General features: G+C 41.0%; 1 protein-coding gene across 1 annotated transcript; it reads left to right on the top strand.

Annotated features, from left to right (window-relative positions):
• The first annotated feature begins 14,419 nt into the window (after positions 1–14,419).
• tnnc1a (troponin C type 1a (slow)) lies at positions 14,420–19,308 on the top strand. Its single transcript, XM_004070554.5, has 6 exons — positions 14,420–14,614; positions 16,341–16,371; positions 16,475–16,621; positions 17,122–17,236; positions 17,905–18,041; positions 18,136–19,308. The coding sequence occupies exons 1-6, from the start codon at positions 14,591–14,593 to the stop codon at positions 18,165–18,167; spliced, it is 486 nt and encodes a 161-aa protein (XP_004070602.1). The 5' UTR covers positions 14,420–14,590; the 3' UTR covers positions 18,168–19,308.
• The last annotated feature ends 6,810 nt before the right edge of the window (positions 19,309–26,118 follow it).

The following is a 26,118-nucleotide window of genomic DNA, read 5'->3' as shown; positions in this document are numbered from 1 at the left end:
AGCGGAACAATCAATGCTGCTTTAACATTTATGACAATTTTACATGCATCCATTCATTACTGATAACTGTGCATCATTTTACCTTCATGTCATTTTGCTTTGAATCAATACAATGGCACCAGTTAAAACTGTATCGGAATAATCCAATAAAAAAAACAGTTATTGAGTCAAAAAGCAAATATTAGAAAACAATCAAACCCTTTAGTTGAAAGTTGCTTCTACATCAGTTTCTAATAACTGGTTTCATGCGCTCATGTGCAAATGATCTATCCAAAGACTGAGGGTTAACAAATAGGGTTTGTCTTGATCTCCCCCTTAAATTAAAATATTTTAATACTGAATCCTTCGATGAAGTAAGACAGACCACTGAAAATCTTCCTTAGGAATTTTTTTGTCCTAAAATTGGAAAAAAAATCCTCCACTTGAGCATTGGGTATTGTAGACATTTGCTTTCTGTCAAAACTGAATTCTTTGTTTGACACTTTTGATTGAGGGGACGGATCAAGAACAGACTGGAATGTGACTTGAGAGCTCCACATCATGCAGTGAGGCTGATATTCAGAAAGTAAAGAGTACCATAAGTAGAGTGGGGAAGTGTCTTACATCACCTTTTATCCTAATTTTTTCTTTGTCAAGGTTAACAGGGTTATGTGTTACCACGCAACAAAAAGAATTGCTGAACATTAAAAGCCAACACATTTGTGTTCTTACAATTTCAAAAGCAGTGTGAAACTTTGTGCCGGCATCCTTTTAAAAACAAGAACCAACATGTGTTATGAAAGGAACAAGTCACAGATACAGACAGAAGGATCCAAATGAAAGGGAGCAGCAGAGTGAATCTTTAAGCAGAGAATTCCAAAAGGCAGGAAGGAAAGAGGGAAGCTGCCCTAGATTTGATTTTTGGGTGGGCATGTTTATAAGCTGCTTGCAAAATGTCCAACATTGGTAAATGACAGAGGTTTTAAGTCTGCTTTGTCAACAACCTTATTTTTGAATAAGAAATTAATGTATCTGCTTTATGTTGATGTAACATCTCATATTATCAAAGTATTACAGATACTTTGACTAAATACTTACAGGAAAACCTATCATGATCAGATGTGGTGTGCTGACCATGCTGCGTTGGGTGGATGGTTTCACATTCTCCTAGGTTTTTGACTGGCTGGTGGATCCACCACAGTTTGGGAGGATGACAGGAAGCTCAGCAGTATAGAAACATTTACCTCTGGACTTTCCAGCTCAGCTTTAGTCTTTTTCAGAAGTTTGGTAACCAAAGTTGTTGGAGGTGTCAGCGCCTGGGTCGAGAAGATTAACGGAGAACTCTTTTGTGGCAGGATGTCATAACAATCATGTCTTCTTCAATGAAAACAAGGTAAAAGAAGCTTCTTTGGGAGGAGAAGGCAGATTTTTTACAAACCTGTAAGACTTTCTCTGGTGTCCTATTGAGCAAACACCAGAACCTAAAAAAGAAAAAACCTGATTAAGAAGATTGTCTGTGTGTCAAGGATTACTCAGGATCCTCTGGGAACAACGCAGAAGAATTCTACACAGGTACAAAGATGTCACACACCTGTAAGTGACTTTGGATCAAATTAGATTGATCAGATCAAATCTGACAATAAAGATATAAAGACAATCCTGATGCTTGTCCTAATGTTTGTGGTCATTTGTTTCAGAATTTAGCAGCTGGATTGCTCAGTTGGCCCTTCGCGCTACTGCCTAACTATGTGGCCTTAATGAGGCCCCAAGTCTGGGTCCCCCTGTGCTGGTCCCCAGCCCGGACAAAATTACAGGGTTGTGTCAGGAAGGGAACCCAGCGTAAAAAATCTCTGTCAAACCACCTGTGCAAATCACTGAAAGCTGATTTGCTGTGGCGACCCCTGAAGGGATATGCCAAGAGGTGAACAACAACATTTGTTTCAGGGCTTGTTTTTCTGAACATGTTTGTAGATTCTTATTCATTAAGGTTGATTCCATCCAAGTACTTGAGTTTAAAAAAACACTGAAGATACAGTATGTAGAAATGCTCCAGATTAGAATTAGTTCAGTGTGATAAGGTTTCAGAATAATTCTGAGCCAGATTCCCTTATTTCTCTTCATGTGTTTCTATTCAAATGCAAATCAAATTATGTTTTATTGCTGCTACATGTCAACACCATAGTTATCCTGTGTGCAAACAATACTTCAAAAAATGGATTGTACATGACTTGCAGGAAGACTTATTCACACAATTTTTGACCGGTTCAATTCCCGCTGACTGCTTGAATTATGTCATTCTTAAAGAAAACCAGTCCTAATGTAGCCACATGTCACTGGTCATTTGTTTCAGGACTTGTTTTTCTGAACATGTCCATGTGGATTCTCATTCATCCAGGTTGATTCCATTCAAGTAGTAGGTGAAAAAAAGAGCAGGCAACAGGATTTGGTTTATTTTTTATCATATTTCATCTCTTTCCCAACTGGCTCTCTTCATTTTTATATACAGTTAGTTCAGTTATGTTATGTTTTTAAATGCCCACCCAAAAGTCCAAAATACAGTAGGAATCCTTTATTTAGTTAATATTGACACTAACGTATTATAAAGTTATTATTAATTATCATAAAGTTTGGTAGATTTCTCCCCAAAAACCCTAAATTTGCTGGTATGTTTGCAGTTTTTCATAGTTTCTTATCTACACTTGTGTAAACAAAACAGAGGAGTCACATGTGACCCCAGGGGGTCCCCAAGAATACATGGTGAAATGTCAGCAATGAATGAATAAATGTATGTCAAAGCCTCTAATTGTCAGGAACTGGTGGTGACCCAAAACACAGGAGACCAGAATTAATGACAGAAACTTAAACATTTGATAAATTAACTAGAACATGACAAAAACCAAGAAGTAACAAAGAGGGTGACAAAGCAGAGCAAATGACTGAAAACCAGACACTTAAATAGACTAAGGGTAATTGAAAGAAATGACAACAGCTGTGGATGATCAATGTGAACCTGGAGTGACTGATAAGGGAATAACTCAAAACATGACCAAAACCAAGAACACAACTGAAAAACCAGACTAAAGCACAGAATCCTTACACTTATGTACTTAAGAACAAATTTACTGATTAGTGAGTGGTCTAAATGAGAGTGTGAGACATGAACAGGATAGAAGAAAGGAAACAGTTGGTCTTTGGGTTACATGAATGAGAAACATTGCAGACATTCATATGATGCTTTAAAACACTTGCTGACCATTACTTGGTGCTTTTATATTCTGAGTACATCCAGGATCAAACTATTAACTATTAAAATAGTTGCTCTTTGGAGTTATAGCAAGTTGAGCACATGAAGGAAAACTGTGAGCAGCATATAAGATGATCAGCTGATTAAGACAAATGGGGTTCCTGCTTTAAAAATGGATCTGCTTTTAGATCAGGTGAGAAATTTTAAACTTTTAGACTTTTATGCCATTGTCCAAAAACTTGATTCATAATTTTACATCACCCCTTACATGCGAGTGTGTGGGGTTGTTTGTCTCTGTGTTGCCCCATGAGGACCTGGTGAACTGTCCAGGGTGTGCCCACCTTCGCCCATCAGTCACCTCAATTAGCAGGTGTAGAAAATTGATGGCAGAAGGAAAAAAAGTTAGTTACCAAGTTATGTAAGGGAGAATGGCAGACGAAGTGTGCATTATCAGAAATGAACACACAATGTGTAAGCCTGAACCATCCAACGCATTAATTTCTGATGATGCACACTTTGAAGGACATTATACCATGGTCACTTACAAAATAAAATAAATATTCAGTTTTTAGTACTTTATTCTTGTTATTTTTTCAGTTTAGGTAGCTTTTTTCACTAAAAGCGGACTATTTGATATGTGGTGTGATGAGCCGGTACCGACCTCGACTGGAGCGTCAAAGGAAAGCTATATATAAGCTGATCGTCCCTGTCACATCGTCCTCAGAACGTCTACGTTTGATAGTTTCAGCATTGTATAGTGTAAATGCAAAAATCAGATATGGGTCACTTTTAAAAGATGATGTAAGCGGGTCTTCAAAAAAATCGGATATAGTCAGAAAATCGGATATGGGCATCAAGACCTGCAGTGTAAAGGCGGCCTTAGAGGCATAAGATCATCAGAGGAGAGACAGGGGTAGTCAGGATCCAGGCAAGAGTCGGGCAAACAGAAGATCAGGGCCAAATTTAAGGCTCAGTAAGGAATGCAGAGTGGCACAAACAATACTTTTCACTCAGTGTGGCTCAGTGCAGTGCTTAAATAGACTGGGATTGATTGAGTGAATAAAAGTCAGGTGTGTGGCATCCAGGAAGTCCATGCCTGGGTTGCTGGGAGATAAATGCATTCAGTCCTCTGGAGATGGTTCCTGCTGGTGTCCAGAGGGGGAGACAGAGTACCGACTTCTGACAGTCACAACCATCACCTTGATGGATTTTTCCCAGATGTTTTATTGCATGTCACAATGCTGCATTATTACTCCTTTCCCTCTCTCTATTTTGCATGACATTTTAAGCCCTTGATCATATCGGTTCAAGATGAGTCTGATTAATTAGAATCATGAGCATGTGCAATGACATGCTGCAAGCAGTGGTGGCATTATATGATCGCATGTACAGATTTTATTTTAATGTAATATTTATAGTTTTGTGCAGGTAGGCGGATTTCTGACTTGACACAGCACAGATTGCAGATGACTGCCACATCATCAGAATGTACAAGTCTGACCAAGATAGCCTGCAACACATTTACGAGCTTACTTTTCTTCACTATACTTTAGGTGCCAAAGGTGTCATGCAAAAGCTAAACAGAGACAGAAGACAGTTTAGCTAATCCAATTGCAAAACAGATTTGAGAATATAGCAGGAGAAAAATAAAAAGCAAAATGTATTTTTTTAAATGAAAGGGGTTTAGGAATTACTTGAGATAATCTCCTTTTACAAAATGCGTCTACAATCTGTCGATAAAGGTTTATATTCATCCAGGTGCCGTAGTCTTAAAGTTGAGTCATAGCAACTGGACTTAAAGTTTTCTCCCAAGAAACATTTCGCCACTCATCCAAATGGCTTCCCCGCATGGATGAGCGGTGAAACGTCCACAAACCAAAAACTATTATAATTTTAATAAAATAATTTTCTTTTTCTTTCTCTAAATTTCCATTTTAAATGTAAAAATAAATTCCTAATATAATCTATTTGTGAGTTATTGTTTGTTTAGAAAAAGATATTTAATAATCTTTATATTTAATTTAATTTATTGATCAGCTGAAAGGTGTGTTACTATTTCAAAGAGCCTCTTGCTCCATAAAAAGGATGCACACAACATAAGTTCAGATGTTATGAAAAATTTACCTGAATATTTTTAACATGTAAAGTTTATTTTACTCTGATTTTGATATTGGAAGGTCAGTCATAGCTTTTTTTCCAGTTATTTTCCTTTTTCCAAGTGGCTTACCAGTCAAATTCAAATTTTTTAAAATATTGGGGAAGATAACATTATTTTCCATAAATTTTCTTTTTCTAAAGACTAATTTGTTTTAGTAAGGTCTTTCTTTGACACTGTTTCCTCACATCCTGCCGTCTGCAGATGAGATGAGATGCAGAGGTGGGGGTGCAGTTTGGTAAGGGTCTATCATGCAGCAGATCTCCAGGGATCTCCATAATGTTCTCTGGGTCTGGATGTTAGAACACCATGTGCCAGTTTAACCTGCAAGGCTTTTTTTCTTCTTCTTTTAAAGGCTTTCATGTTCTTACATTGCACATCAGTCTTTTTTTTTTAAACGACCAAGAAAGCAGCATTTTAATTTCTCGTAAAAATTAATTCTTTTTGCAACAAATACTTTAATACTGTAATTTGAATGGACAAAACAACGAAGAGTCTATTTATTAAAGAGTTGTAAACTCAAACTTCTTTTTACTATACAACAAGTTAATTTATCCCACATTCACATTTTATTCTTTAATTGTTTACATTAAACAATGCTAAAGCACTGCTGTCAGTGTCATGCATGACATGCTGGAGAACAAACCCAGAGGTTGTGACTTGTACTTCAAGCCTCTCCGAATGTGTTTTGTTGTACACAAACAACAGACATGTCTGTGCTTTAGAGGTCTACACTTGTGTGCGGCTGAAATACAAATGAACCATCTGAGCACATAAAGAGGGCGATGCCACACCTCCAGTGTATCCATCTCCAAGAAATGGACAAATGCGTGACCAAGAGATGAAATCATTTCATTTAGTTGTTGGCAATGGCATCAGGAAACGTTGACCTTTTGTTGGTTCCTTTAGGCCACAAAGTGAGTCACATGACAGCCAGATATTTACAGTGGCTCTCGTCACTGGCCTTGTCAAATCACAGCACACTTCACTGCTGCCTAAAAGGCCCAAGGCTAGACCTCGGCCATGCAGGCTGATGCATAGGTGGGCTTTTTTTTCCTCTTCCGTCCATCCAAGCTCACTGCATTCTTGCATAAAACGGCAAAACTAAAGGCATTCTGGGATGCATGTTGGTGTGCATTTAGAAAGGTTTGCATGAGTATGTTTGGAGGCATGGAGGGAATGAGACGTACAGACCCAGACGGTCTGCAGGACTGATGCATTTCAGGCCAATTTATCTTCTGAATGAGCCTCTGGAGGGCATTCATCCTCAGATAGCTTCATGAGTTGTGTAACAATAAAAGCGTGGTGGGGCTTCTGGACCGACATGTCAGATAATAAAAACCTTCCAAGCTTGAGATAAGGTGACATTTCTTACTGTGCCTGCTATTAAATGCACAGATCAGATATGACAGTCATCAAGGTTCTGAAAAAATGTGGCTTCTTTTGGTTTAGATATAGTCTGTGTGCCTTCACGCCATCGGATGTGAGACATTAGTAAAAAAATTGAGTACATCTTGTACAGATCTATTAGACTGACATGTATTTATTAGTACATGTAGTTCAATTAGCTTGACTGCATCCATAAAAAAGGAGAATTCTTTTAAAAAAAAATTTAAAAGAAACATGCAAAGTCAAAACATAGAATAAACGATAATAAATATTAAGGATAAAAGCTTTCTTTTTAAAAAATATTCTATTTTTCAGGTGTTTTTGTTCTCGTTTACAGTAAAATAATTTTCATCAAACTATGACAAATCAAAAGATACACAAATCCTGTTATTTTGCAAATATCCTTGAACCAAACTTACAAGTCTGAATAAAATGCTTTATTCAGAATAAATGTCCATGTTTCATGCTCAAAAGAAGGTTATTTCTTTTTTTACTGATTATAATCAAATAAATGTAACATTTTTTTAAGTACTTCATTGATTTTCTTATGTAACATTCTAAAAGGCTAAGTAGTCCTTTGAAAACAATCCATATGCACATTTTAAAAATAGCTTTTTTATTGCTTTTACTTCATTCCTTTAAAAAAAGAAGATTTTTTTGTTCAGAAACACAACCTGCAATCTACAAAAGAGGAGTAAAATACGACCTTCATTTCCATAACTCCATAACTAACTTCCTGAGATTTAATAGCACTGAAGTTACACCATGGCTTATTTTACTTGGAATTATCTGAGACATTGCATGAGAGCCTGAGGGCTTTTGGATTTCTCTTCAGAGAGTCGCTTTCTGGGGTGAAGAGAAGAGGGCAGCGACACTAGCAGTTCCAAACTGTGTGGGTTTGCGTTTGCTTGCGCACAAAAGGGACACATTTTTAAAAGACAAGCAACACTTGTCACTTACTATTCATGCAGGGAATGGAACCTTCACTGAGATCGGTTGAGACAGTAATTGCTTCATGCATTAAACCAATAATTTCTTGTTCTTTTACGGGTTCCAAAAATTATGATCATGCTTTACAGAGTTACCAAGTGCTGTGTAGCAAGTAAAAATACTGCTTGGTAAGAGCTTGTTTCATGAAAATTACAACTAAAAAATACTTTTACGACTACTAATAAACACAATTACACTAGAAAGAAAGGTTACCAGTCCCCATTAGCTGAGAGAATGACCAAAACAAACTAATTTTTTAACAAAAATCAAAACTTATTATTTTTTTGCTTTATTTTTCTTTTTTAACAGAATATTTCCTTTTGCTATTTTACCAATAAAAAAATAAAATAAACTTATGGTCAGTGTGATTTTATAATTAATTTATAAGCTTTAAAAAGGGGAGCAAAACCACATTTGAGATGTAAAGGAACAATGTATAATTAATCGTGAGATAGATTTTACAATAAATAGGTATTTCTGCCAGCTCCAGAAGATTTCCTTGCAAGAATTTTACACTCACTGGCCACTTTATTAGGTACACTTGCCAAACTGCTCGTTAACGTAAATTTTTAATCAGCCAATCACACGGCAGAAACTTGATGCATTTAGGCATGTAGACATGGTCAAGACTATCTGCTGTAGTGTAACCGTTGGGAGTTGGGTCATCTAGACCCACTAGACAGTGTGTTGAACCTTTTTTCTTCAATGATTTGTGATCTTCACTGGTGTCCATGGATTACATGAAATCTTTCCACCTTTATCCACCTTTTTCATGGTAGGGAGAACATGTCAATGTAAGGGCGGGGTCATCTAAGATAGCACAAGTGTTACAAGAGCATCAAAATGGATAAAGAAGGTGATTTTAGTGACTTTGAATGTGGCATGGTTATTGGTGCCAGACAAGCTGGTATTTCTGCTGATCTACTGGGATTTTCACCCACAGCCATCTCTAGGGTTTACAGAGAATGGTACAAAAAAAGAGAAAATATCCAGTGAGCGGCAAGTCTGTGGGCAGAAATGCCTTGTTGACACCAGAGGTCAGAGGGGAATGGCCAGACTGCTTCCAGCTGATAGAAAGACATCAGAAACTCAAATAACCACAGGTTAAAACTGAGGTCTGCAGAAGAGCATCTCTGAACGCATAACACGTCCAGCCTTGAGGCAGATGGGCTACAGCACCACAAGACCAATGGAAGATTGGAAAAACATTGTCTGGTCTGAATTTCCATTTCTGCTGCGACATTCGGATGGTTGGGTCATTTGGCATCAACAACATGAAAGCATGAATACCTCCCGCCTTGTATCATCGGTTCAAGCTGGTGGTGGTGGCGTAAAGGTGTGGGGAAACTTTCTTAGCCCACTTTGGGCCCCCTTAGTGGCAATTGAGCATTGCTACAATGCTACAACCTACCTGAATTTTGTTCCTTGTCTTCTGATGGCTACTTCCAGCAGGATAACACGACCTGTCATAAAGCTGGAATCATCTCAGACTGGTTTCTTAAACATGACAATGAGTTCACTGTCCTCAAATGGCCTTTAGAGTCACCAGATCTCAACCTAATAGAGAATTTTTGGGATGTGGTGGAACAAGTTTAGCATCATGGATGTGCAGCCGACAAATCTGCGGCAACTGCGTGATCCTATTATGTCAATATGGACCAAACTCTCTGAGGAATGTTCCCAGTACTTTGTTGAATCCACAATACCAAGGATTAAGGGAGTTATGAAGGCAAAGGGGGTCCAACCCGGTACTAGCAGGTTGTACCTAATAAAGTGGCTGTGGGTGCAGACATTAAGTTGATAAGTTAAACTATTTTGCACATGTTGCCAATGAGTTCAATTCTCACAACCATCAATTGTCAAAAGACGTATTGAACTTCAATTATTTGAACTGCAGACACTTGTGTGGATCAAACACATACCCTCTTGGTGCTTGCTGTAATCTTGTAGACAGAAAGTTTGTCAAACTTGACAAATGCAGTTTTTTTTCCCCTCTTTGTTTTGCCCAAGAAGCCTGTTTGATGATTGATCTCAGAACAAAAAATGTTGAGTGCTCTTTTTGTTGCCACACAGCTGAAAACACAATATCTCTGTAGCTTGAAGGCAAGCTCACATCTGATAGGAAGTCTTTCTCCTGGTTGTCTCATACACCATTAGAGAGGCAGGGGTGGTGGTGCTGGGTGACTTGGTGGTCCAGTGGACTGGAAAACGTTGCAACCCTGTGGCAGAAAGTTAGTGCATGGCTGTTTGTGCTGGAGCTAATATGGCCACTGGCTCATTAGAGCCCTGATTTAAGGAACACTGTGTAACACTGCTGAAGTGGCTCAGTGGAAACACTCTTTCGAGAGGGGCTTAGTGAAGACATCCTTCTCGTTTGTCTGTGAAGGCAAATCCCTGAATTCGGGTTAGACTGATGGAAAACTGAAATTCTTAAGGCTATGCTAGATGGGCCGAGATGAATAGAGGTTTGGTCTCATGCAGAGCATTCACAGCCTGATACAACAGGAGCTGCTGACAGGTTGGTCATCAGTGAAAAGAGGGGAACAGACCGAAAGAGGAAGGGAGGAAAGAACAGAGAGAAAACAAGAAAGCATCCATGAAAGGAAGCAGGGAAGAAAGGCTCGACCCCCCCCCCCCCTTTTTTTTTTCCTTTCGGCAATCAAGGGGGTGAGGACATGGAGGGGAGGAGAGGCAGGAGGTTGGAGCTCAGCTGCACGTCAACCTAATCATTATACTACATGAGTATTTAGATTGGCACAGTTTGTTCTGTATGTTCTCCCAGATGTAAATGCAGCTGCTTTTTGTTAGTTGATTCTGAATTATATTGACAAGAATAAACGTTTTCAAAATCAGCTTTATTCTAAAACATATTGTTAGTAAAGAAGAATAAATAAAATTAGATGAAAGTATTATAAACTATGGACCTAATCCAATTAATTTCCATGCAGGACTCTCTTGCGCATGCGTCCTCATGGTTGCCCACATGTGTAAGGCGCATGGAAAATGTAAGAGAAAACAATAAAAAAAATTAAAAACAAAAACAAAAACACAGTCCAGTTACTTTTAGCACAAAAATGTGACAGGGAGACAGAAAGAGGAAGAGAGGGGTGGAGGGGAAAATAGCCCCGCTCATCTCCTCTTATTTTCTGCCCGCTACTACTCGAGTTACTATGGCAACCCCTCAAAAAGCGGTGTGCGGTGAATTGTGGATTTGAGATGCGCTGTCTGATTGCACTGTGCGGAGGAAATGGCAAGCTCTTTCGTCAGCCTTCCTCTGTGAGAGGAAATTGGTGAACAGCTCCACTGAAACAGCACTTCGCGCGCGCCTCTGCTGTGAGTCGTCAGGCGCGTGCTGCTGGATGGCTCCTCACATTAGAACACCCACCCCCCGGGCGCGCGCGCGCTCGCTCATCACTGCTGGCACCGAGCAGACTGCGCTCAGTTCTCCAAAGGAATTCGGTCTGACTGTAGACTGCAGTAGACCCGCAGACCGCAGTAGACCCTTGTCTTTAGGACGTATGCTGTCCCAACCCCCCTCTCAGAGTGGCTTTGTGACGCTTGTAAGCTCTGCCAGTCCCCCATTAGCATCCCATTATAAACCAGCATGATCACTCGTAACTTAGAATGCCTGCCACAGCACAGCATGCTGCGCGCGCGCGTGCAACTGGGTTTGATTCCCACAGTTTTGCAGTGATTAGGATGGCCTTGTTTCCAGAGCGTGGCAACCGACAGCAGAGTCCTTTGCTGCGCTGCTTTTCAAATGGAAAGCTTCTGCAAGTGTTCGGTTTGTTTAACCCAGATTTCCTCACCTGCCTGCCTACCCAACTACCGATACGTCGAACATCCCGAGGCAGCCTGGGGCAACAATTTAATTTCGCTGAAGTGCAGTAAATGGCACCCTCTGCTGGCCACATCAATGATGACACAAATGGCAGTTTATTGGTTTGTTTCTTTTACCTAGCAACATAATGGAAGTCTTGCCAATATTAAAAGAAAAGATTATTAGGGTTTCATGATCTTGATGAAATCAGTAGTATTTTCTGACATAAGGAAGAATGAACCGTAAATGTGCATATGAGCAGTGCAAAATAAGACTCTTATGTTTTAAAAGGTGCTGTCATATGATTAATTCATCAATTATGAACAGTAAGTAATTAATCTAGTTTTAATTTAACCCAATAATTACTGCAAATTTTTTTAGGATATTTGAATTGAAATTTGTGCCATTGTGGCACATTGTAGGTCAAAATACAACACAAAAGGTGGCTTTATGAAGTTTTATTTTTAAGTATAACAGACGTCCAAACTTTCCTACCAAAAGGGAAATTTTTACATCTTCAAAAATTAAGAAAACAAACACATTAGGTTCAGAGTGCTCCAATTTAACATACCTAAAACAGTTTTATGACCAATCCAAAAATATTAACCACAAACTTCCTATTAATACCACATGATTTTACACTTTATCACAACAGCAGGACAGAAAAAGCTTAAGGGATTTTCTAGTTTTCCTTGACCTGTTTGGTGAATTTGATCCTTCTGATGAATGCAGCAGAAGAGAAAGAAGAGAATGTGAGAAGGAGGAGAGGAAACAGAAGGAGGTGACACTGGAGGAAATAAACAGTTTAAACTTTGGACTTTGTTTCTTTGTTGTGACTTGATATAGAAACAGGCAGTAAGTGGAGAACTTTCTCTCTGAAACGCTTCTTTGTTTAACTTTAATCATGAAGTTTAGTATATGTACCACCTTCCTCCGATGCAGCAGAGCGAGGTCGGGGCAGGCTCTGTGGCTGTTCCCATGACAACGCATCACTTTGCATATGAAATAGTTTTCTTTTTGTAAAAAATTGTTTAAACTTAAAAACATAACATGATTAGAGTACTTATAATTGATTGAAAATGTATTTAATTCGGAAGTAGCCTTGGTACAAGTGGAATAATGCCCATCAAAGTGTCCATTATGTTGGTGAAATTGTCCGGCGTGATCAGGTCTGCATGTCGTCCATCAATGTCTAATAATGGACAACTCAATGGGTATTGTCCCAGACGTAATTAATAATAGTTATAGATTAAAAATGAGGAAAACACAATAGAAAAAAAGAAAAAGATATAATTTGTCTGCATCATTAACGAGATAATTTGACATCCCTATTATAAATTATATTATTTGGGTTTTTATTTTACAGTCATTGATATATAACATTGAAGCTTTAAAGACTAGTAAAAGGGTGTAATTATGTTTCTGGAACATTCAATTTTTTTTTTACTTTTTATGTATTTTACAAGTGTACCATTATGTATACAATGCTATTTAGGATAAAGTTTTGCATTTTTAATTGAGTTTTAAGAATATTTGGGTCAATAAAAAGGGGTCTAAATTATTTTTTTCTAACGATAGGCAGCCCTAGTTCATGAAAACCAGTAATTGCTGTTGCTGTAAAGCAACTTGAATAAAATAAAATAAAAAATTACTTTTAAAAACAAAGCTTCCATCTATGTTTTAACAATGTGTAAAGTGATTTGGCAGCCAAACACATTTAGTTTCAAAAGGAAATTTATAAAACTGAACTTTTAATGATCTATCTTATGTTTAATCAAGTTTTTGTTAATCTAAACTAAATGGATTCAAGATAGACATACTCAGCTCTGTTTGGTATGCTGCCTGTTTAAGAAGCTTTAAAGACCCACTCCGATGAAAATCATGTTTTTTGTGTTTTTAACATGTTTATGAGGCATTTTTCTGTTGATAGAGGACTTAGCAAATTAAGCTTAAAATTGCATTTCTGAGTATTTCTGTATTGAAATCATTCTGAATCAAAAGCAGACAGAAAAAAATTGTAATAGGAGCTTATTTGTAATATAGAAAATACTTTCTGATGTTTCCAATTGCAGACAAATGTATGTCCTCCTTTTCCTCGTCTGAGCTGGCATCTGGCTCAAAACTGTACGGCTGCATAGCTCCAATTTTGCTCCCCATTTCTGTTGCACCAGCAATTTTAGGTTGAGATTGTGAGGGGCTGTAAGCTAAAGCGGAGCGTGTGAACAGATGGATGATGGGAAGGAGGCAGGCTTACTCTGCACCAACAATCCCGCACACAAGTTTAGCAAAAACCATGTTCTAGAAATGACAGGTTTTTGGATTTCGCCTTAAAATGGCATAATCACAATTAAAACACCACTGGGACACTTTTACAATAGTTTAAAAGATGATCAGATCGGGTCTTTACCATCATTTCATCTGAAGTCTGTGTTTGTCTTCAGATGAGCAACAATCACATTGTTTTTTGATTTAGTTATGACCCAGTTGTCTGTGGACAATCTCAATGGTTTATTTTTTCTCCATATTTTCTCACTTTTGCAAGGAAAGTACTGTCAGAGCTTCTCCCATCTTTGACTGTGGTCTGCTGATACACACACACATAAACACACACACACAGCCTCACAGGCCTGTTGGTCTAGGTCTAGAGGAATGTTTAGTGTCTCTTTGGCCTTCTCCCTGGAGATTAGGCCTCACCATGTGTCGTCCCCCCTAACTTCATTCCATTCAAAGTGTGCCCTCTAAGAGCTGCTGCATTTTTATCTGAGCCTGGTGTTTGTGACAGATTGGCCAAATTATGTGCGCACACCAACACACACGCATGCTGACACACATTTGTGGACACACACTTTTGTGGGGGAAAAGAGGAGGGGGTTGGTTTGCCACAGGAAGGGCAGACAGTGCCTGGCTCCAGCTATAAAATCCTCCCAGGATGAGGCCAGAGTCCTTCCCTGAGCTGGACCATATCTTTCTGTGCTAGGACTCTGTCAGGGCAGGCAGCGGACCAGCATCCAGCATGAACGATATCTACAAGGCAGCGGTAGGTTCTCTCAGCTTATCAAATCATCAGAGGCTCACCTGAACTCTGGGGAAACTCTCAAAGTTGTAAAAATGATTTTACTTCACAAATCTTAACCAGTTTGTGTGGCATCTTGCAGTAAACATGTAGATCATTTAGTTATGGTTGATTATAACAGCTTTGGCACTTTAATTTATTGTTATTTGCTGATTAAAAGTTAGTCATCATTCATTCCTTCAATTCCTGGAAAATCCTTGATGATGCTTCCTCAACACTATATACATCTGCGGATCTTTAACTTGTTTGGAGCCACCTAAGAGGTCGCTGACAGGCCACATCTGTGGTCCTCCTTCTGCTTCTTTTAATGGAACCATCCCGCCTCACGTGGCTAATTTTGGTCAGTGGCTTCTGTGTCTGTTAGTCTTGGTGCCAGAGAGGGGCTCCAGGTTCAGATAACCCCCTCCCATGGCTAAATTCCAGCATTATCAGTGAGCTATCTGTCTTCGTCTGAACAGACAATCACATCCATTCACGTCATAGAGATCCAGTAGAGACTCTCAAAGCTCAGCGGAACTTATACGCTACCTGCATTTCTTCATCTTTTTTTTTTCCTCCAACGCAAACACCCGAGGAGTGTTTGTACCACTTTCTCATTGTGTGTATGTGTGTGCATTTAACTAATTTTGTACAACAGATGATAATTCTTACATAAGCAGCTGTCTCCTTTTCTCATTCATGGTAGCTTTTCCAGGATTACCATTCCATTGTTGGACCAGATCCACAGCTATGCTAATTTAAAGCACTTATGTTCTTCATCTGCGGTCCCTGCTTTTCCAGCATTTATTTCTGAACAACAGGCTGTCATAAGTACTAGGCCCACCATAAAAGAAAAGAAATAATTAATATATGAGACTGAACTAATGAAAATATGAGAAAAAAAGTCCAAAAGTTGCCAGATTAAAGCCAGAAAATTTTGAGAAAAAAAGCCAAAATTTTACAAGAAAAGGCTATTTTTTTTAAATCGGTAAATAGAGTTGGTTGTGTAAGTCACTCTCCACATTATGTGCTGACCAAAACTATCGATGTTCCCATTTATGGCAATGTCATGAGGCTTTGGTTTATCAGAAGAATTCACATGCCATTGATAGAAATCCACTCCTTGTGGGCCAGGAATCTTCTTGTAAAAAGACCTAGTTTCATCTAAATTCTTTTCTATGTCCTTATACTTGCAATAAGTCAACGTTGACTCACAAGATTTATTATTTCAGTATTTGTAAAATCAATGCTGAAATAACCACTTACAATGAGGTTTTTAGTGTCTCATAAATACATGATATTAATCTTGTAAATTCTCAATTTATAACTTATGAAAATACAACTTTACTCTTGTGAAGTGTTGACTTATTTACTCATAAGTTTACGATTTCTTTGTGTGCAAAACTTTGACTTTTTCTCATAATTTTATGACTTTATTCTCATATATTCATTTATGTTTATGGTGGCTCTAATACTCTGTAGTCATATATGATACATTAAGGCCACTGTGTCTTAACACGGGTTGCCCAGGATAGTGGAGTATTGAATTTTTTTGCTTTGTCGTAAAAAGTCCAGAAGCTGATTTGACATTTTATTTTTCTATTTTCAGGACCTTTTTTAAAGATTTATAAATTTAATTTATGCTAATTAATCTCCAACAGGTTTGCTGATAGAGTGCAGAAATGTTCACATCCATTTCATTTTTTTACAGGTTGAACAGCTGACAGATGAACAGAAAAATGGTAACTTAATTACCTTTACAAAGTCATGTTGCACTTTAAAGTTTAAAGGCATTACATTAAAGAACATTTTGTCTGTTTGTTTGTGTGCACCGCCATGTTGTAGAATTCAAGGCCGCCTTTGACATCTTTGTCCAAGATGCAGAGGACGGCTGCATCAGCACCAAGGAGCTGGGGAAGGTGATGAGGATGCTTGGGCAGAACCCCACCCCGGAGGAGCTGCAGGAGATGATCGATGAAGTGGATGAAGATGGTACACAAAAAAACCTATCTGTGCTGCAGTACAAAAACAAGGGGATGATTGCTTGTCGCTGACCTCCTTGTGCCCGGGGATCAGCATCTTGGTCTTCGGTGTTGTACAGACTTGTGTCAGTCAGCCCCCTTGAACTGAATGTCAAATGTCACGGAAGGGTCCAAAACACGCTAGCACGTGTCAGGCTGCATTAAGAAAAATGTGGATCAGTGGATGTACAAGTCATGCAGGCTTTATCATGGGAAGCTGTGATGGAACATGACGAGAAAAATAACATCTTGAATTTGTTTGAGGCATTTAGTGTGTAACAGACCTCAGAAAAACTATCAAACAATTTATTTACATCTTGACATATATTTTATTGCCCTAAAAATATAGATATGGGATTGAGAAAAAAATGTTTTTAGTGCAGACAGCTGATGAAACTGTCATTGACTTGGTGGGTAAATAGTTTGAGACTGTATTACAAGGATGTGATGAGGTGAACTATGTCTGTGCAGGGAGCGGTACGGTAGACTTTGATGAGTTCTTGGTCATGATGGTGAGATGCATGAAGGATGACAGCAAAGGGAAGTCAGAGGAGGAGCTGGCAGAGCTGTTTCGGATGTTCGACAAGTAAGTTTCCAATTCGTGTTGCTATTTCAACGATTTTCCCAACTCGACACATAATAAGCAATGATGTTGCAAAGTCAGATTCATTGTACCCCCCGTTTCCAGACAAACGATTTAAAATGCCTAACAAGTGTCATCTGAATATACAGCAGTCTCGTTATCAAACCGCTTCTCTGCGTAGTTGCAGCAAAGTATTCTCTCAATGTGCAATTATGTGTTCTGACAAAATGCCAAGTAGCTCTGCAGAGTACAGCATGTAGCTGGCTCCCTAATCCTTTTTGACAGCTCAGAGTATTTTTTTAACACTTACTAGCATGTAAGTCAGACACCTCGCCTGCACATCAAAGAACGAGGGTTTCTTCGTGCTTCCCCCCCCCCCATCTTTTCACAGAGATGGCTCTCAAAGCCATGAAATCCCTACATGATGACACACAAACACAGCACTGCCTCACCAAAAAAGCCTTATTTAGGCCTGTTTTATCCAAAACATGTACAGACAGAGCTGGTTAAAATGAATTTCCTCTCCGTGTGTGTGTATCCCTGTCAGCTGATTCGCGGTGCGTTCTCTGCCAAGTCCAGCAGAGCTAAATAGAATCTAAAACTGACTGCAAACGTGTTGGCAAATTCACATCTTGTGGCTCCATCTGTAACTCACTTCTGTGTTTTTGCAGAAATGCTGATGGTTATATTGACCTGGAGGAGCTGAAAATGATGCTGGAGTCTACAGGGGAAGCCATCACCGAAGACGACATCGAAGAACTCATGAAAGACGGCGACAAGAACAATGATGGGAAAATTGACTACGATGGTAAAGAAGTTTGAAATGTTTTGGGAAACGCTGATAAAAGTTAGCATAAGGGTAGCTGTCTGTGATGTTCCTTGATTATGTATTATCATTTCAGAATTCTTGGAGTTCATGAAAGGAGTGGAGTAATCGTGATCAACAGAGAATTGGGAGGGTTACGTCTGCACATGTCTGTAAATCCATGATTATCTCTGGAATGGGGGGTCTGAACAGGAAACGGCTTATGGAAACAATGGGGTCAATTTAGCAAGATTTAGTCCTAAACTCTCTGAATTTTTCTTTTTTTTTTTTGCATCAGCACTGTTGTAAATACAGTTTTTGGACATCATTTGTGTGTTCTCTTGTGTAAATCTGTTGATCTAAAACTCGTAATTGAAGAACAACAGCTGATGTACAAATCTTCCTATTGAGAGGCAAACATTGTTTACCTGGATGGACACTACGAAAGTACCAAAGCAGTAGGACACAAAGCTTTTATCACAGTTATAATGTCTGTATACTGTTTAAAGTGCCACTCCGATCATCTTTTGATTAATTCTGAAAAGTTTCTCAGTGGTCTTCTAATTATAATTATGCTGTTTTTGGTAAAAAAAACATCAAGCTTGTGTCATTTTCTAGGACATAGTTTCTGCAGAGTGGCAGTAGTTCATTAGAAATTCTATACTGAGTTGTGGCTGTTCATGCGGAGGAAGTCTGCTTCTACTTTCCATCATCCATCCATTTACATACTTTCCCGCTAGCTTATAGCCTCTCAACCTAAAATTACCGGTGCAACAAAAGCTTTTCAGCTGTAGTTCTGAGCCAGCTCAGACGAGGAAAACATGGATCTAGTCGTCTACAAGTGGATGCATCAGAATTAAGTGGAGCACGGAGCTTGTTTGGCTCACCTATCTTATTTTCACAACTACAAACTTCTTTTTGTCTGCTCCTCATTTTTAAAAATTTAAATTTAAAAATGATCAGAAATACAACTTTAAGCTTAATTTTCTATGTCCTGCATCATAAGAAAAATGCCAAGAACATGTTAAAAACAACAAAAATACAATTTGATCGGAGTCGGTCTTTAAAGTGTAAACATTGTTGTGTACGTAAAATGTGCTAAGGACCTTTCGCTCTGTTTCTGTGCCTCTGAAAGGTTGCATACGTCTACTAGAAAGGTCTGTTCAACGATAAGTAAGATTTAATATTTATCTATCATTGCTGTGTTTCCATGTAAATCCACTTAAATTTTGCTGCAGAAATAATATAACAATTAAAAGGACATCCTAAAGGTGTGTTGGTTTTTTTCACTACAGCTTTTTCAATATTGCTTCCTTAAAGTTGATGCATTAGACAAATGCTGCTTTGTGGTGCTCCTCTGGTCTTCATAGCTAGTCAGTTTCCTCTTTGCTCCGCTGTTCAAACAAAGACGGAAAAGAAGACCTGCAACTGCGCCATTGTTCTTCTAAAAGACGAGAGCCTCGAGTGGAAGTGAGCTGCATATTTGTCTGCGCAATTTGTTTTCTGTAGCAGCTCTTGTCTACAGAATGTGAACAATTCTCTGGGCTGTATCGAGTTACAATGTCTATTGAGACAGGAGCTATTTGTGTCTAATCGTGTTATGTTAGGGGATCACCCACACCCCCAACAATCAGATGCCTTTTTCCATATAAAGAATGCTGTTAACTACAAAGGGATGAATTATCTATTGTTAGAACGGCCCCTGGTTTGATCAGAAATGCTGGTCCTTTTGAAATCTCTGAAAAATCATGACCTTAAATAATTTTTATTTCATTTCCTAAAAGGGAGTTTATTTGAATGTACTTTATCTGTAAATGCGTTCATTTTTTATGAAGTGCTTTTGGATAAATCACCCTTTTGGAAAGCATGCGAGTCATGTAGTTATGCCTGTGGCCACTTGATGTCAGCAAGATAACACATTGTTTAAAGCTTTGTCTGCTCAGCTACCATTGTGAGGATAACAGGAAATTGTGTTGCACGGCTGAACTCTTATATGAATTACACATCATACTTAGTGATCAATTCACAAAGCCCTTATTGAAACAACCAACCAGACCATGCTGTCATTTCATTGCCTGTAAAATAAGCACAACATCTAAAAGCACTGATATTAGTTTTAACATGTTTTTAGATGTTTGTAAATAGAGATACTTGTGCTCTAAAATAAAACACAATTTACATTTTCCTTCCGTTTTTATTGTGTAAAACTAGTATTTAAATGTAAATAAACTATTCTTACCACCTTAGTAGATTTTCTTTAAATAGGCAAAAAAAAAAAATTATCAATGCCACTGTGGTAAGAAAATGGTCTTATCAAGAATTCCTATTATTTTATGAAAAAAAAAATATTCACTTAAACTTAAACTTGTCATGATCTCGCGGGATTTCGGACAGACCCAAACGCTGGAACCCAGAAGGACACTAGGAGTCGGGAGGTAAGATTAAGATGGTTTAATTCACAGAGTAGTCAGGAGTCTTGACGTGGCGTGGCGGCTGACTGGAGGTAAGCGGCAGGAAGGTCCAGAGAGCGAGACTTCGGCAGAATCCAAGGAGGAGAGCGAGAGCGGTGGACAGCGACCTGAGGTTCACCCGTGAAGCGGACAGTTCCTGAGGGTGGAGAAGAGATGAAACGTTAACGAAGCTTGGACTTAAACAAGGGCACACAACGTGAGCTGGCCAGACGTAAGCACCGAGGAAGGAACAACGGACTGGCGTTGAAAACAGGTCCTGGATCTCCTTAAGTAGGCGGGGATGAAGATGAGGTAAGTGAACCCAGCTGGTCGCGTGCAGGGCAGAGCAGGAACGGGGGAGGGGGAAGGTAATTGACAGAGGCACCATGTCAGTACCCCCCCCTCAACGACCGCCTCCAGGCGGTCCAGGGCGACGATCCGGATGGGCGCGGAAGAAGTCATCTATCAGGGAATGGTCCAAAACAAGGGAGCGGGAGATCCACGACCGCTCCTCAGGACCGTACCCCTCCCAGTCCACCAAAAACTGGAACCCGCGACCACGGCGGCGAACGTCCAATATCCGACTGACGGTAAAGGCAGGCGCGCCGTCAATGGTCCGGGCGGGTGGCGGGGAAGTGGACGGCGGGCACAAAGGGCTTTCGCTGACAGGCTTAATCTGGGAGACGTGAAACGAGGGGTGCACCCTCAGAGCAGTAGGCAGACGTAGGCGGACACAGGAGGGGTTAATGATGCGATCAATCACGTAAGGGCCGATGTATCTGGGGGCCAGCTTACGTGATGACGCCTGAACGGGGATGTTGCGTGAAGATAACCACACCTTCTGCCCAGGACGGTAAGCGGGACTCACCACCCTGTGACGGTTAGCGATCTGACAGTTGCTCTCCCTGGTGCGCAGGAGAGCAGCCCTGGCCTGACGCCAAATGTCCTGGCAACGTTGTAGATGAAGCTGGACCGAGGGCACTGCCAGATCGAGTTCCTGAGAAGGAAACAGAGGTGGTGAGTACCCCAAAGAGGCTTCGAAGGGGGATATGCCTGTAGCAGAGGAGGGATGAGTGTTATGAGCATATTCCACCCAGATGAGATACTTGGACCAGTCAGATTCATTTTGAGCCGCCAGACATCTGAGAGCCGCCTCCAACTCTTGGTTTGCTCTTTCGGCTTGTCCGTTGGACTGGGGGTGGTATCCTGAGCTTAGACTGACCGTGGCACCGAGGGCGGAGCAGAACGACTTCCACACCTGAGACGTGAATTGAGGTCCGCGGTCAGACACGATGTCGCATGGTATGCCATGGTAGCGAAACACATGATTGACAAGAAGGTCAGCAGTGTCAGAAGCAGAGGGGAGTTGAGCCAAAGGGATAAAGTGAACGCCTTTGGAGAAACGATCAATGACTGTCAGTATTACTGTGTGCCCCTGGGAGGGAGGCAGCCCTGTAACGAAATCCATTGCGATGTGTGACCATGGGCGACTAGGTATAGTCAGAGGCAACAGATGACCAGAGGGAGGTGAATTTGAGTTCTTGGAGCGGGCACAGATGGTACAAGCAGCCACATACTCACGGACGTCCTTCTCAAGAGAGGGCCAGTAAAACCGACGACGTAGTAGGTTGATAGTTCTGCGTACCCCTCCATGACAGGCTATCCGTGAAGCATGCCCCCAAGTGAGTACTTCGGACCTGAGAGAATCGGGAACATACAGAGTACCAGGTGGAACGGAAACATGATCAGGTATCTCACCCTGGGCCTGTTGGACCTTGCTCTCGATTTCCCAGGTGAGAGTACCTACAAAACAGGAGGTGGGAATGATGGTAGAGTCAGTGGTGGGTTCGACAATAGAATATTTCCTGGATAAGGCGTCCGGCTTGATGTTGCGACTGCCTGGACGGTAGGTGATATTGAAGTTGAAACGATCGAAAAACAAACACCAGCGAGCTTGACGGGAATTAAGGCGTTTTGCACTGCGTAAGTATGCTAGATTTTTGTGATCAGTCCAAACTATAAAGGGTAGCTCTGCCCCCTCCAGCCAGTGACGCCACTCTTCTAAGGCTAATTTGATAGCCAAAAGTTCGCGGTTGCCCACGTCATAGTTCCTTTCAGCAGGGCTCAACTTGCGTGAAAAATAAGCACAGGGTTTTAACTTGTTGGTCGACTCCTCACGCTGGGAAAGGACAGCGCCGACTCCAGAATCCGAAGCATCCACCTCAACGATGAATTGCTTAGTGACATCAGGTTGAATGAGAATAGGTGCGGTTACAAACAGTTCCTTGAGTTTCTTGAAGGCTGTGTCGGCAGCCGGGGTCCAGATGTAGGGTTTATTGATCGATGTAAGTTGAGTGAGGGGAGCAGCAATACTTCTGTAATTTCGAATGAACCTCCTGTAGAAGTTCGCGAAGCCCAGAAATTGTTGCAATTTCTTGCGAGTCTGCGGGATCTCCCAATGGGCGACAGCTTCAATCTTGGCCGGATCAGGTCTGATGTTACCGGCTTCGATAATATAGCCCAGAAACGGAATCGTGGAGGTATGGAATTCGCACTTTTCTGCCTTAACGAATAATTGATTTTCGAGTAACCTTTCGAGAACAAGGCGGACGTGGTGTTCATGTTCAGTTAGGCTGGATGAGTAAATTAAGATGTCGTCGAGGTAAACAAAAACGAATCTATTGAGGAAGTCGCGAAGAACATCGTTAATAAGCCGTTGAAATACTGCGGGTGCGTTAGTGAGGCCGAAAGGCATGACCAGATATTCAAAATGGCCTAAGGGAGTGGAGAAGGCCGTCTTCCATTCATCTCCCTCTCGAATGCGAACCAGATGATAAGCGTTCCTTAAATCTAGTTTAGAGAAGATGCATGCCTGTTGGACTGCGTCAAAAACAGAATCTATTAATGGGAGTGAATATTTATCTTTGACCGTAATTTGGTTCAACTCGCGGTAATCGATGCAGGGCCTCAGGGTTTTGTCTTTCTTCTCAACGAAGAAGAAGCCTGCACCAACCGGAGAAGTAGAGGGGCGGATGTGACCAAGCGAAAGAGCCTCCTGGATGTATTTTTCCATAGCATTTTTTTCTGGACCAGATAAATTGAATAATTTTCCCTTTGGGAGCGGTGCGCCGTTTAGAAGTTCTATGGCGCAGTCATAGGGCCTATGGGGTGGAAGCGCGCTAGCTTTGAATTTACAAAAAACTGCCTTGAGATCATGATAGCAAACGGGTACCTTGGAAAGATCCATTTCCTTTTCAGCCTCCGATGTAGTAACGATGGCGGAGGGAATCGCGGAATGAAGACAGTTAGCCAAGCAGTAAGTACTCCAATTAGTGATTCGAGGAACGGCCCAGTCAATGTGTGGATTATGTTTTTGGAGCCAGGAAAATCCCATAATAATGGGGGTCTGGGGGCAATGGGTGACAAAAAAGCGATGATATTCTCTATGATTGCCTGATGTAAGTATAAGTACCGGTTTAGTGCGAGTGGTTATACGGGAAAGTTGTTTCCCACCTAATCCGGCTGCATTAATGGGGGAGTCGAGAGATTCAATAGGCAGTGAGAGGTGATTGACAAGATGCAGATCAATGAGGCTATGTTCGGCGCCAGAATCAATGAGCGCTTTGAATTCATGAACTAGGCTTTGATGCGCAATTTTGACAGGAACAAACAAGAACTTGGTTTCTTTGGCGTGAGAAACATTGCCCCCCCGTGGCCTGTCATCTAACGGGGGGTTCGGGAGTTTAAACGCCGTCCGCATTGAGCTACTTGGTGACCGGGGTGCCCACAATAAAAACATAACCCTTCTTCACACCTTTTTTGACGTTCCTCTGCTGTTAATTTAGAATGACCTACTTGCATAGGTTCATCCGATGAGGGAGCTGGTGGCTCATGGACTGGCAACGGGAACATGTAGTTAGGGGAAGCCTGATCTTGGGAGTGGCCCGGAGGCCTACGAGTGCGTTCGGCGTGACGTTCACGTAATCTGGCATCTGAACGGAGGGCTGCAGAGACAAGATCCTCGAAGGTGTTAGCTTCAGGCTGTGAGCATAAATGGTCTTTAATTCTTTCACTCAAAGATTGGTAGAATATCCCCTTGAGAGCGGGGTCAGGCCAGCCAGCCTCTACAGCTAGGATGCGGAAGTCGATCAAATGTTCACTTACCGAACGGTTGCCTTGTTTTAGATTCAACAACCGCCGGGTGGCTTCCTCCTGCTTACGAGGCTGGTCAAACACTAGCCGGAATTCCTCGATGAACCGGTCGAACGTGAGATGTGAGATGGGATGAGAAGCCAAGAACGCCTGGGCCCACTGGAGAGCTTTGTTTCTGAGGCCGTTCACTATAAGTGAAATTCTGCTGTGGTCCGTTTGGTAATGTCTGGGTGCCTGCTGGAAAATGAGCTGGCATTGAAGGAGAAATCCTCCACAGGCCTCGACCTCACCGCAAAATGGTTCCGGTTGAAGGCGGAAGTTTTCGGGGATCATGGCGGAAGCGGAAGCCAGGCTGTTGCCGGAAGAAGGAGCTTGAGCTGCGGCTGCAACATTGGGAGATTGTCCAGTTAATTCTGCAAGGGTATGTGTAATACTGTCGAGACGCCGAAAAAGATCTTGCTGAGCCGCCGACAGTAGCGGTTTTAGGCACGGGCCATACGGGCGATCGCCCGGGGCGGAAAAATGACGGAGGGGCGGCGCCAGCGGCTCAGCTCTTGTAAAATACTTTATGCATCACTATTGGTTTACTTATATCACAGAGTTTGTAACAGCCTGAAACCTGGCGGCGCCCCCGCCCCGCAGCTGCGCTCCCTGCTGTCTTTGAGAAGTAGACGCAAATGTGTGTGAGAAGGAGAAGGGAGGGGGCGCGGGGTGAAGAAGGAGAAGGGAGGGGGCGCGGGGTGAAGGGTGCAGGCTGAGGTGAGCACGGAGCACAAAACGCATGCGCAAACCTGGCTGGATCTTCTTCCAGGGGGGCAACGGTCGCGGGCCGCGGCTCAGTGCTTGATGAAAAAATAAAAATAAAAATTGCGCCGCCATGTAGCGAATTAGCGCCCCTGGGTGCAGCTGCACGCACTCCTGCTGGAAATGTTTGACGAACGGGAGGGGGGGGGGGCTGCGGGTATAAAAAAAGTATAAAAAAATCATGCTTTTTTGGTTATTTCAAATAAAAAATGGGAAAACAAAAAAAAATTCTTCACTTAGATGACAGTTGGTTTAGTCGACAGACTTGATACCTATGTCAGGACATTTATGCTAAATGCAAAAACATCTGAAATATGGAGAAAAAAGGTCAAAGCTGGTGCCCAATTTAGAAAGAAAAGAGAAGAAGAGGAGAAAAGAGACAAAGAAAAGGGTATTATCACATAGCTAGATGCACGTTTTCTAAATTCGAATGCTACCTGCCCTACAACAACAACGTTGCAGAGGAAAAATCTCTTGTTTGGTCTATCATGACCAAAACTGAAGTAGGCCCAAATATTGCAAATAACGTCATTTTTAAGATATTTATTCTTAAATGTTTGCTCTGCCTTAACTTGTAACATTAGTTATGATTCGTGTGTCTGTCTGCTCTGCTGTAACACAAAGTTTTTGTTGTGTTTTATTGTTGTATATTAGTTCATAATGTTAAATAAGCT

Source organism: Oryzias latipes, chromosome 7 (assembly GCF_053564925.1).
Source record: "Oryzias latipes strain Hd-rR chromosome 7, Olatipes_Hd-rR_3.1".
Taxonomy (NCBI): domain Eukaryota; kingdom Metazoa; phylum Chordata; class Actinopteri; order Beloniformes; family Adrianichthyidae; genus Oryzias; species Oryzias latipes.
Note: the sequence above shows the minus strand (reverse complement) of the source record. Positions and strands in the feature narration are given on the sequence as shown.